Source organism: Bactrocera latifrons, unplaced genomic scaffold (genome assembly GCF_001853355.1).
Source record: "Bactrocera latifrons isolate USDA-ARS-PBARC rearing strain unplaced genomic scaffold, ASM185335v1 scaffold_163, whole genome shotgun sequence".
NCBI lineage: Eukaryota > Metazoa > Arthropoda > Insecta > Diptera > Tephritidae > Bactrocera > Bactrocera latifrons.
The window spans coordinates 334,297-347,380 of NW_017535108.1; the positions used below are offsets into that span (position 1 = coordinate 334,297).

Consider the following 13,084-nt stretch of genomic DNA (forward strand, 5'->3'; position numbering starts at 1 on the left):
ATTATTTCAATAAAAAAAATCACGTAAACGTGCTGTTACGTTAGTTTTTTACTTAAAATTTTTTAAATAGTTCAACAAAATATGCGAAATTTAAAAAATGAAATATAGATATCAAAAGTTGAAAGGAAAATGCTTGAAGAGCAAGCCTAAGTAAAATACTAGGTTTATTACGCAGCCTTACGCATACTTTTAAAACGGACTGTAGTTGGTTTTTATACTCATACATATGTGAAATATTGGCATAATTTTCAAGACTTATTAATAGGGAAACAGTACGAACGTCTGTTTAAATATGCTAAGAAATTTTACTTTGTTAAATTTTCGAAAAATATAGCAAGTGTTGTAGAGAAAAGTAGAAGATTAAGTGTTAAAAAGTATGAAATAAAAGTAGTAAGAAAATTTATAAAACATAAAATGGTTACAGTAATTATTGGCGGAGAGTTTAGAATGAGTGGTATGGAATTTTGCTTGTGGTAATACTAAAATCTTTCAGTATTTGTGAATAGCCTTTTTCGAAAAAAATGATATATATTAATACATTCAGGCCATTGAATTGTTGGCTTTTTTTACCTAATTTTTTTGAATTTCGTAAATCATGAATTTTGTTAATAAAGAAAAGTTTAGTTTGTAATTCTCAGCCGGTTTTAGGTTTACGCGCAAGTGTCTTAGACAGAGATAGATATAGTGTTGCGCGTTGTGGTTTTTTTAATGAATGGTTAAATGTAGAGAGTGTTAGCAATACATATAGAGGGGTAGAGAGATAGTAATAGCACAGACAAATCAATATGGATGTGTGTGTGTGTGTGGGTGGGTAGGTGTGTTGTGTTGTGAATGTGTGAGATGGTGTTTTATTACCTGTGTGACAGGATTCTCGCCAGGTCGATAGACAGCATTATGTTGTGGCCGCTTGCGGCCCATATAATTCACGCATACAAACTCCAGTAGCGAGGCGTAGATGAAGCACATGCAAACGCCATCCCAAACATTCATAGCGGTGAGATTGGAGACGACGGGCAGTGTGCTGCGGAAACCGTTGGATGTTGTAAAGAAATTCAACATTGTTGTTACACCTAGATTTGTTGGTTGCCACACAACACAAAAAACAAAACAAAAGCAGAAAGTAGCAAGTCAATTAATTTTATATAATTTATCGAGCTAGATATCATATAGCAGAAATATATAATAGGGTTGATCAGGGATCTCTATGGTAAGGGGTTGATGTTAATTATTTGGCGGGTGTGGTGAGTTTTTTATATGTTATGGATACAATGCAGGGTGTGTATTTAAAGTTTCAATAAATTACGTGAGTTTCGTTAATGCGTTTTTTTTATTTTCTGTGGTACTTTGTGTAAAATTTAAATGTTTTAGTTATACAAAAAAGTTATTTTTGACGAAAATAATCTTAGAATCTATAAAATAACTGTGTGCATAAATATTTAGCATTCAGTGGTTGTATTTAGTGTATTTATTTTTAAATAAGCAAGGCTTCTAAAAAATTCTAAAATTGTTTTTGATGTTGTTTTCTGCTTTCTTATAGAAAAAATACTCTTCTTTTCACAAATATATCTAATATGTTGTCAATTCTATTAGAATATTGATTATTAAGTAACATTTAGCCTGAAAACCATTATTGATCTCAAATCAAAAATGTCAAAAAAACAATCTTTGCTTCAAATTTTTGACTTCATTTCAAAAAAAAAAAAAAAAAAAAGAAAAAAAAAAAAAAATCCGAACGGAACCATTTCTTCGGAGATTGCGTTATTGCTTAAGGCAAGTTTCGTGAAATTAAACATTTTTCCATGCAACGACTTCATTCCGATCGTTCGGTTTGTATAGCAGCTATATGATATCCGATCCGATCTGACAATGTTTTCGGAGATTGCACCATTGCCCTAAATAATGGCTCGTGACGAATTTTGTAAAAATAACTCGTCAAATGAAGAAGTTTTCCATACAAAACACATCTTGGGATCATTCAGTTTGTATGGCAACTGTATGCTATGGTGGTCCGCTAACGGAAGTTCAGACAAATCAATCTTTTAAGTAAAATATACAAATATTTCTCCCTCTATTTATACACTTCAACCTAGAAATACTGCTTTCTTCAATGCCTTATTTCCCGCAAATATCCAGCAATATTTCACAGCGAGCTCATATCTACAGAGTCGTTAACTTCTCGCTGAGCTGCAATCATGCAATTTACCTAAAGTTCTTAAATTTACGACATAATGCACATTTTGTCTTATTGCAGCTACCCACAATAAGCCAACACTCATCTGCATCTGCGTCTTAATATTTATTTATGCTTCAATTTGAGTACCGACAGTGGCAATGCCAGTTGTATATCGCACAACAAGTGGCTGATTGCGTTGTGCTGCAACTCCGGTCCTAACTACTCACTAAAATGCATAATGTAATGTAATTTAGCATATTTTGTCTTACTTTATTATATTGTACGCTTTCTGCTTGCCATTCTCAATTTGCTTGCCACTTACTTACTTCAGTGGTGCGAGGGAAAAGTACTTGAGGATACTGTCTATATTTATGAATGGTTTAAAATTTAAATTGTTTAAGAAAAAACTTTTTCTGGATTGTATGAAATTTGTGACGAGAATTGTGGTTAAACTTACATTAGTATACGTCTTCGAAAAGTGCCTTAAAAATTCATATATCATATCATATCAATTTTATTTTCTTGAAAGTTTGAATATAACCATATGCCAAAAATTTGATTGCTGTCAAAATTCGTCTATGGGAAGCATAGTTTAATGCACCCAAAATCATATACTATATATAAATTAAATACTTATATATATCAGTTTATATAATACGTAAGTATATACCACTCCTTAAGCGAATCACTGGGTACATAAATACAAAAAGCATACATTTAACAACCCTACTTTTATATTTGTATTACTTTATGTTAACATTGCGTTTTATCTCTCGACAATGAGCATTAAAACCCCACAAATAAGAAATGACAAAATACACACCCGCCAATGAGATAAATATTTTCGTAGCTGTAGTTAATCGGCTAAATAAACCTTGTAAATTTCAGCGCAATAGAGTAAGCATAATTTATTTTGCTTTCTTTTATTATTAAGCATCCTTCCGGTTCATTGCCGTTTATTTTACTATATCTCTTATATTGCTTATACTGAAGCTAAGTGCTCACATGTTATTTTTCATAGTGATGAATAAACTTGCCACAAAATGTTGCAAGTTACGATGTCCGATATTTTTATTGACAGCGGATGTGCTAAACCGCTGCTCTGTTGCGTGGCTACAAGCCAGTTCCGGCCGAAAATGGTTTGCTTTTTGCATAAGCCACAAAGTGACTTTAACTTCAATACATACATATGTATGACCGAGGAGAGCAATCACTGAGGTCAAATAAAGAGTTACGTGTGCTATAACTGGTCGCTGGTGTTAGAGTATTACTTAGTAAGTTTAGAAAGTATATTTTAGAGTGGATTTCTATGTATGTCTATAATATCGATGTAATTTTTTCAGCTATTTCTAGTAAACCAACTGTTGTTATCCCAAAAAGACTCGGTTCTTAAAAGCTCTAAGCTTTCTGAATGGCTGAAAGCTTACATGAAAATCGCTGAAATGAAAATTCTTGAAAATTTTAATCATTTTCAGATTGAAGTACACGTGTGGTTCTAAAAAGCTTTACGCTTTTTGAACGACTGAATGCTTTATAACAATTTTATTTATGTTCACATTTCATTTTGTTTCTTGTGTCGAAAAAAGTGATATTTTCAAGTCAGGTTCTAAAAAGCTTAAAGCTCTCTGAATGCCTGAAAGCTTTTTAAAAAAAATTTTTTATGGTTACATTTGAATACGTTTCTTGTGTCGAAAAAAGGAATAGTTTCAAATTAGTGCGAAACAGTTGACACTAAGGGAATTTAAAGATACTAGATTTTATCGCTTTTTCAAATCCATGAACTTCACTTTCAGAGAGATTAATACATTCACAATGTACTAGTCCTTTAAGAATTAGTCTCAAACTGCCCATATTCTACCGATTGTGACCACAAATTGTACTTCACTATTTCCATATCCTTCTGGGATATAGCACAAATTATTGGCAATCAAGCAGCGCTCTCAGTGGACGCTGGTAGCGTGCATGTAAAAATCGAATATCCTGCTGGTTTCCTGGTTTCCTTAACAAGCACAAAAGCGCTGCCAGTCAGTGAAATATGTAACCTTTTTTATTGCTTCCGTGGTAATGCATTGGACTGTGTTCTTGTATAGCTGTACAAAAATCTAAATTCCCACTATTGGCTCAGTTTATTTCCGTAATAAGTGGTATACAGAGAGAGAGAGCGAAAAACTAAACCACAACTAAGGAAGTACTTACTTAGCTGCTTAGAGCTTTCACTTAAGTGCATCGAAAGCTAAATAAAAGCTTTCAGCTACCGTAAATGGCTGTTAGATGTTTAACGGTATAAGTAAATTTACCACAAGCTCTCAACTAAATGTATAAACATTGACCACACTCTTTTAGCTGCTTTTAGTTGCAAGCAGAAACCCCTTCAATGCATAAAGTTGTCACACCGACGGTCTCAGTATAAGTAGTAAACATAATTGGCTTTGTTTCGCCACATTTCTTTGTGAGCAAGTCAGGTTTGCAATAGAAAAAGCGCCATCTTGTTTGTGCATTATGATGCTTGCTTAGTTTACTTCATTTCGGCTTGATTGCAGCTCGCCAAGCGTTAGTGACGTTTTGTGGTAATTAGGCCGCACTGGCAGCGTCGTGCCACTAAACGGGTGAAAAATGCAGTAGTATTTGCTAAAGCAAAAAGTCGCAGTAACCCACTTGTGCCATTTGCGAGTGCTTAATTGTTTCAAAGTATGTATGTTGAGGTAAGGCAAGTAGTTAGGAAGTTGCCAATTGCAGTGCGAACTAAGTGTTGTGCACTCCAGACACGTATGCGCTTTTTTGATGTTTTTTTTTTTTTGTTTTTTTATTATGTGTTCAAGGCAGTGGATTTGTAAGCAAATAAGCAAGTGATTAAAAATAATATGTTCTTTAAAAAATTGTACAGGAATCCTGTAAATTACTCGTTTGAAGCTTTAGTTGTTGCTGAGCATGGCATTCTTTCATTTAAGCGTGCCTTGTTCTGCAATTATTGGCATTGCTATTCTACTTGATGTCAGTCGCATGACTTCATATTCCTTTAAGCGATGATATGATAATGTGACAAACAACATGCTTTGATAAATCACATCAAATGCCTTTAAAATTTTCACCAGCAGTCTGATGCTTGAAATTTCCATATCAAATTACAAGATTTTTTAAACTTAAATAAGAGTGCCAGCTGGTATACCAATTGCCTTATAAGTATAATTTCTGTGTGCTAGGAAAAAAAAAAAACATCACATGATGCACAGTCTTCATATGTCTCTGCTAGTGATCACTTGATATATTTTGTACTCTCAAATTAGTTGAGATAATATTGCTTTTTTAGCAGCTCATAACTTTATTTTGCGTCATATCATCTAATGTCACATCATATGTCATCACATGATGTGAAGTCAGCATTTGCATTTGCTTGTGATGTTACATCATCATACGTTCAATGCGCTTTAGTTTCTCTTCTATCGTTATTATATAACATCATATTATCGTATCATCCCTCAACACGTCACGTCATATACATTTACATCAAAAAAAAAAAAAAAAAAAAAAAAAAAAAAAAAAAAAAAAAAAAAAAAAAAAAAAAAAAAAAAAAAAAAAAAAAAAAAAAACTACAACTACATGAATTCCAAATATCCTAAATAGTAAAATAATTTTTTTTTATCAAAACTGAGCATCGTGGCACCTTATGTAAAACATCACAGGTGACAATTTCATTATTAATATCACATCATGCCTCAATCCATGCCTTTATCATCACACCTACATATCAATTTACATTTTAAACCATGAAATCATATGAAGTCTGCAATAGAAGTACAATAGTGTATAGTATATGCCAATATGATGATAAATTTTAGAAGTAATTTTGTTCAAATCTGACATTATGACATTTTGATGAGAGTTTCACTCCAATACAATAGAGTAAGGCGGCTTTAGTCTTGATAGTATCACAATGGGCCTCCCAGCTCGTCGTTAGAAATATCTACCCACCTTTCACACCAATTACTTTTTCGAAGTCAACACCTGTAAGTCAGCAAATATGCTAAAAAGGCTTTTGTAACATCAATATGAACATATGTATACAGTTTTAAGTAAAATTTCAACATTTCCAGCTTTCTAACTTTTCCAAAATTCCACATATAATTGCAATTTCGCTTTGCTTACGTCAAAGTGACAACTTTTGGCAGCCTGTCGCGGCCAATAACAGCGCTCAAGTTAGCGACTTAACGACGAAATTTATTTACGCTCGCAGTAAGGCATGCAGGAGACGTGCACAGCACCTCAGCGTTGCATTTTGCAGCACACAAAAACATTTTGCTCCAACAAAAATGCATTTTATTTGCAGTAAACGCTTTTCTCACCGACACAAATGCATTTCTCACTGACACAAATTCATTTTTAATGCCTTTACTGCGTGTAGATAAGGTTTAACGGTTACTTTGCGCGCTCTTGGCAGCATGATTGCAGACTTACGCACTTCCCTTTACGTGTGACATGCTTTGGCACTGAACGAAAAATATATTTTGGCGTATCTAAGTGCGTGTGTGTGTGTGTGCAGGTGTTTGTGAAAACGCCGCAACTTTTGTATTATGTGAAAAACAGACGAGCAAACTTTGAATATGGCAAAGTGATAAAGTATGCTGCTATTTTTTCAGAAAATGTTCTGCTACTCCTTGCCATTGGTGTTGCCACTAAGTCCCTTACACTCTCTTTACGCACGTGCAATTTCCGTCATCGGCGGTCTTACGTTCTATCGAGCTTTAATGCGCCAATTTGCACACGCTGCATATTTTGTTGAAAGTTCGAAAGTTGTTGTTTTTGTAGTTGTGGTAAACACTTCTGACACATTTTTTATTGGTTTGACGTTTGTAATGACGGTAATAAATAAGCATATTTAAAAAATTTAACTTTTAATTGTATTTTCTGTTGTGGTGTCTGCGGTTGCAAATTACAATTTTTTTTTTAAATTTTTAAGTTTTTTTATGCAAGTTTTTGTGGTTTAAAAATTTTACAAAATGCACAGATATATAAATACTAAACTACTTTTTTTTGGCTTAAATACGAAATATCAAAAGTTGAAAAGTGAAGTGATGGTAGTGTTGCGTGTTCGTAGTTGTTTGTATGGGTGTGCGTATGTGTATATTTCCGCATATCAATTAATAATAAGTGTAAATGCACATTATTGTTTAAAAGCTTGCAAATTACGCATGCAAAATATGTCTACTAATTTATACCGTTAAGTTGTTGGAATTTATAAAAAGTAAAAAAAAGAACTAAAATAAATAAAAATGGGGATTTTACCAATTTGTATGTTACGGGCGTGAACTAAAGAACTACTTACTTAATTGTATACTCAACATTTTAGCACAAAATACATACCTTTGGAATCAGTGTAACTAACTTATAAGATGCCTATTTATTGACTACAGTGATTTTACTAAAGATTTTTAGGATTGTGTTATAACTATTTTTCCATTTAGAACAGAGATTTTAGGGTACTTTATTATAAAATACGCTCTACAATAAAAATCATGAAAAAATGCCTTGAAACTGTATCGGGTCCATAAACTGCACGAATTTTATTGGCGGCTTGAGATGCATTTTTGCCTTTATCGTAGTAGTACTGTAAAATATGCCGTATTTTGCGACGCTATAACTCACGAACGACTTAAAAGAAACGACAATCAATCAAACACCTGTTAGCGCGTGAAATGAGCTTTCCAAAAAGGTATAGCATGACCCGATGCAACGAATAAAACTAGAACTACGCGCTCTCAGCGCCAATTAACGAAAATACCGCAAGACTTTTTTGACAACCTAATATAACGCTCCAATGCCTGACGGAGAACCAATGTTTTAAGTATACTTTTATTTAAAAGCTTTTGAAAAGCTCTGATTTGTGAAAAGCAGATACTGTTGCTTGTTTTTGAAAATCTTGTATCACTTATTTATGGAGAAGTAATTTATTTAAATAAGCGGTAAAAAATGAAAAAGATGGGAGCTTTGTGCTTTTGAGCCTTTGTGCATTTTTGAAATTAGAGATTTTAAAGAAAAAGAGCAAATGGAAACTTGTGCTTTCAATTATAAATACCAGAATTCAAATATCAAATATGATTTAGGGCTTTAGTTCATTCTAAAAAAAAATGTCCAGAACATATAAAATTATCGGAAAGCTAGATGTCAAGTTAACATTTTTCAGAACTATTACATTTTCTTACATTTGGTAGTGGTGCCTACTTACTTAAAGCTTAATATTGATCAATCCTTTACTATATTTTTATATATTATATTGATATATAGTAACGATTAATGTATACAGTAGGCGATTTATAATCAATATATATACAAGTATATATAATAGTCTTCTACGCTAAAAACTCTACCTATATTTTTCAGCTGACACCCTTTATAACTAACTTAAACTACCCTCAACTAATGACGCTAATTTTCAGCTTACAGATAAAAAACAAATAATATTTGTTTTGTTTTAATGCATATCTAACTAAACGTATTAAGATTTTTACATACCGATCATAACTCTGGCTGGCACAGCATTCCATTCCAGCCAAAATGTGATAAATGATGATGTCACCAATATAATGCCGGGTATAAAAACAGTGGTGAAATAATAAGCACGATCCCTGGTAAAAGTCAACTCGACTTCTAGGCAACTGTAATTACCTTTAGGAAAAGAATACACACAATACAACATAGTAGATAATGCCAGCATGGCTTTATGCAAAATTGTTTCATATTTTTTACTAAATTTAAACTATTCACTTAGGTAGCTTGCATTCGTTTTATTCGTATATAAATATATATAGTTATTTTATTTCGACTAAAACTATGCGGTATTTATATGTCAGTGGTATAGACGTAGAACATTTAGAACAAACTATGGACGTACTTAGATTATAGCACAGTATATTGTATGAGACGACGACAGAGACGAGACAAATGACTTAAGTTACAACACGCAAACATTGAGTGACATTTTATGGTACAAACGAGTAGAAGTCGAGTGTGAAAGTTATGCGACAGTTGCGCACGAAAAAGTGAAATCTTAAGATACGCATTTACGTTAAGAGAGATTCCTATGGTGGAAGCTTTAGACGCGCGTTTAATTCAAAAGAGTTTTCAATGATGATAGCCTTATGCGCGCGTTTAACTTATGAAAGCTTTCAGTAGTGAAAGCTTTAGACACGCATTTACCTTACGTGAGCTTTCAAAGGTGAAAGCTTTGCACACGAGTTTAACTTAAGTAAGTTTCTATGAGGAAAACTATATTGTGTTTTTTATAAATTTACTCTATATGCATTTACTATTTTTTGGATAAATAATTCACATAATTTCTGTGAAATAATTTATTATAATTACCATATATAGCTTTTGTGTTGATTTTGTGAAAAATAATTTCCTTACGAAAATTTATTTGTTAGTCCGGCAAAAGCTTTCGATAATTTGTACTATAAATTACATATTTGTATGTATGTATATCAATTATTCATCTCATGTATCACCAACTAAATGTGTTGTCTTTGGCTATTTTTAATTATAACTTAAAATTAAGCTTTGTAACAGTGGCACTCTAAATACCTACTCACTAAGTCCAGACTATGTTATGAAGTATATAACTGTATACTTATTTGCCTAAGCTTTCATGAGAGCTTCTATTTGCATACTTGTTCACTTACGCATCCCTGAAAGGTTTTGGCATACCTGTTCACCTAAGCATCCCTGAAAGCTTTTAAGCATACTTATTCAACGAAGCTTCCATGAAGCTTCTTTTGGCATACATGTTCGCCTAATCATTCCTAAGAGCTTTTGGGCATACTTTTCCACTTTTTTGACATATTTTTCACCAAAGCTTCCATGGAAGCTTCTTTTGAAATACTTGTTTATCTAAGGATCCCTGAAAGCTTTTTGGTATACATATTCACCTTCTTTGGCATTCATGTTATGGGAATATAATTATAATTTTTTGGGTATGTGGAGTTTGCAAATTTTTTTAAAAGTAATTCGGTGTTTTCTACTTTAATAAAAAATTTATTGCATGCAGTAAAACGCAAATGTTTTTAAGGATTTCGTTTTTCTTCGTGTGAAAATGAGAATGCTAAATCCAAATGCAAGGCACGGAAGACAATTTGGTTTTTGTTAAAAAATACTTTTAAGAGAATGTAAAAAAAGAGACTGCTGAAAAATTATGTATTCCATAAATATGCTGCATAAAGGCAATAAATAAGTATTTTACCTGCCACATCAGCACTAGCGTATGTGAATTATATGTGAATAATTAAATACTGGGAAGCAAACTAAATATCTGTTGCAACATTTACCTCAAATTACGCGAGAAATTAATAATAAAAGTAGGCAATATATTGAAAAAATTTTAATAAAAAAATTTTAAGGCTTGGTAAAAAGGCTTAGGTAATAACGGTAAAGGGCGAGCGCTAGAATGCAGATATGTCTAAAGAGCGCTTTTAGAGCAGGGCAGGAATTTCATTGGTTGTGTTTGGGAGACGGTAGGAATTTTTTTTAAATTTAATTTCATATATTTTTTTTAAATAAATTGGTTTTGAACATTTGCTAAATGAATTGCGCAACAGTAAATTTAATAAAATTACGTTTTCCAAATATTACTATAATTACGAAATTACTATAATGAAAATTCAATCAAATCGTAAAATAAAATACGCAAACTACAATATAATCAAAACGATTATTGGAATTGTACACAGGCATAGCATTTACCGTGGGTGAATTGTTCTGTGGTGAAATTTGGGGTGAGCATGTTTAGCAAATAACCGGTACGAGCATTCAAAATTATAGCAAACAAATTTTGAATATACATACAAATGTAAAAGTTAGCTGGCATACTACAGACAAATAAAATTTGTTTATAATTTGTTCATTAAAGTAAACAAATGTTTTGTAGTTGCATATCTAATAAATAATACCTGTTTATTTATTTGATTTTTTATGAATGGGTTGAAAATTATGGGAGATTTTAGTTTGTTTCTGGTTTCGTATACTTTTTTGTAAGTTGTGATGGGTTGTTTGCAATTTTGTTTAATTATTTTGTGATTATTAATGTTTTATTTTTACCTATCATCGATCTGGCCGGAACTGCATTCCATTCTAGCCAGAATGTTATAAATGATGACGTCACCAGTATAATGCCGGGTATAAAAACGGTGGTGAAATAGAATGCACGATCTCTGGTAAATATTAAATCGACCCTAAGACAGCTGTAGTTCCCTACGTTGTTGTTTGTTAGGTTGATTGGTTCGGTTGTTGGCATTCATATAGACATACGTATATATATATTTGGACAGTGGATTTTATTAATATATTTTTTACGCTTGTTAAATAGAGTTTATAATATAGTTCTTGACGCTAGCTAAATGGCAATTCTATTTTTGTTTTCACATATTTCAAGCAAATTTGCTACTAACTTCAAGTTACGCAGGCATTTTCAACTAGCAATATGGCAATATTAGAACTAAATAAATGTGTATGCATATGATAGTTTAATATGCTGCATATTAAGTAAATGCAAATCGGCGTTTACAAGCATATAACATATAGAAAATATAAAATGTAGTCGTCACAATGACTTTTTATGTAAACAAAAAAATTATCACACTAGACAATATACTAAAAAATTAAAATTAGCTTAAAATGCTACAATAAATAATAAAAATAAATTTAGAAATGCTTTAAATTAAAAAATAATAATAAAAATTTAAGTAATATGCTTTATAGAATAACTACAGCACTCAACTTATACATTATACATAAACTCTCTATTTTCTCTGAAAACTTCCAACACATAAATTTCTAACGATAAAATTTCATCGACCCAAAATTTCAATCTCCAATAAAACACAAACAAATTTAGGAAATATCAGAGGGCCAAAGTGTATTGTAGATAAATGTTAGACACTTATGTTTACTTTGAGACCTTTTTAACACTAGTTTGACAGCAGGTCTGATAGATTGTTTAAAAGTTGACATTAGTTTGGCAGTTCGCTTTACTGGCTCCATAAAAGATATAGTCTATGTCAAACACTTATGTTATATTTCACACCTTTTTGACATTAGTTTGACAGCAGGTCTGATAAATTGTTTGACAGATGGTCAGACAGATTTTTTATAGAAGATTTACTTGTAGTCTAGTGATATATCTTAAATTATTTTTTAGTGAGATTGAATGATCTGCACATAAGGGGTTGTATTCCAAAAAATCGACTTTCAAGGGCCTACATATTGCAAAGGTGAATGAGTGGAGCATGATGAACAAGGTTAACAGTGGGACCATTATCGATATCGAGGAGCATTCAACAATGTTGCCGTAAGCGGTCATTAGAGCTTTGAATAGGCGTGGACACTTTGGAATCCGCATACTCTTTGACTTTCATTCTAAAAAAATTGGATTGTTAGGTAACGGAAGCATGCCCTCCTTATCTCCTCTTTGCTCATATACCTTCAAGGGAGGCCTGGGTGGTAAGGACAGGGTGAAAGAGAGGGGGAGGGGGAGCTTTTATATGGAAGGGTCAAAGTTTGCGGAGAGAGTTGGTGGAGGTGGACACTATCAGCTCCAGTATAAGACTACCTAACCACTGCAGAGAATGTAGCACAGCGATATTAGCCCTGAGAGCGTTGACGGTGCGCTTCGAAATGGTGATTTAGTTTCTATTCTGAAAAGTCAGTGTTTGCTACTGATGAGAAGCTTTTGGTAGCTTTGTATAATAGTTGCTACACGACTTTGACTTATAACTTTAATATTTTTATTACAAAAAAATAAAAAAATAGTAAAAAAATAAAAATAGTAATAATAATACGTTTAATAATTACAATAATAATAATGAAAAAACGCATATAAAAACACAGAAAGCACACATTCTTGCATTATTCATATTTGTAACAGAG

At 32.3% G+C, this 13,084-nt stretch overlaps 1 protein-coding gene across 8 annotated transcripts in view; it reads right to left on the minus strand.

The window, feature by feature from the left end:
- The window catches only part of LOC108966532, a 99,145-nt gene that overhangs the window by 13,379 nt on the left and 72,682 nt on the right, over nucleotides 1-13,084 (minus strand). For 7 of the 8 annotated variants that reach the window (XM_018929488.1, XM_018929484.1, XM_018929487.1 and 4 more), the window contains 2 exons: nucleotides 8,681-8,833; nucleotides 856-1,070 (listed from right to left, as the gene is read on the minus strand). In XM_018929488.1, the coding sequence (XP_018785033.1) occupies nucleotides 856-1,070; nucleotides 8,681-8,833 (368 nt within the window). Of the gene's footprint in view, nucleotides 1-855; nucleotides 1,071-8,680; nucleotides 8,834-11,257; nucleotides 11,411-13,084 lie in introns of all 8 variants that reach the window. The other variant, XM_018929489.1, reaches the window with a different exon arrangement.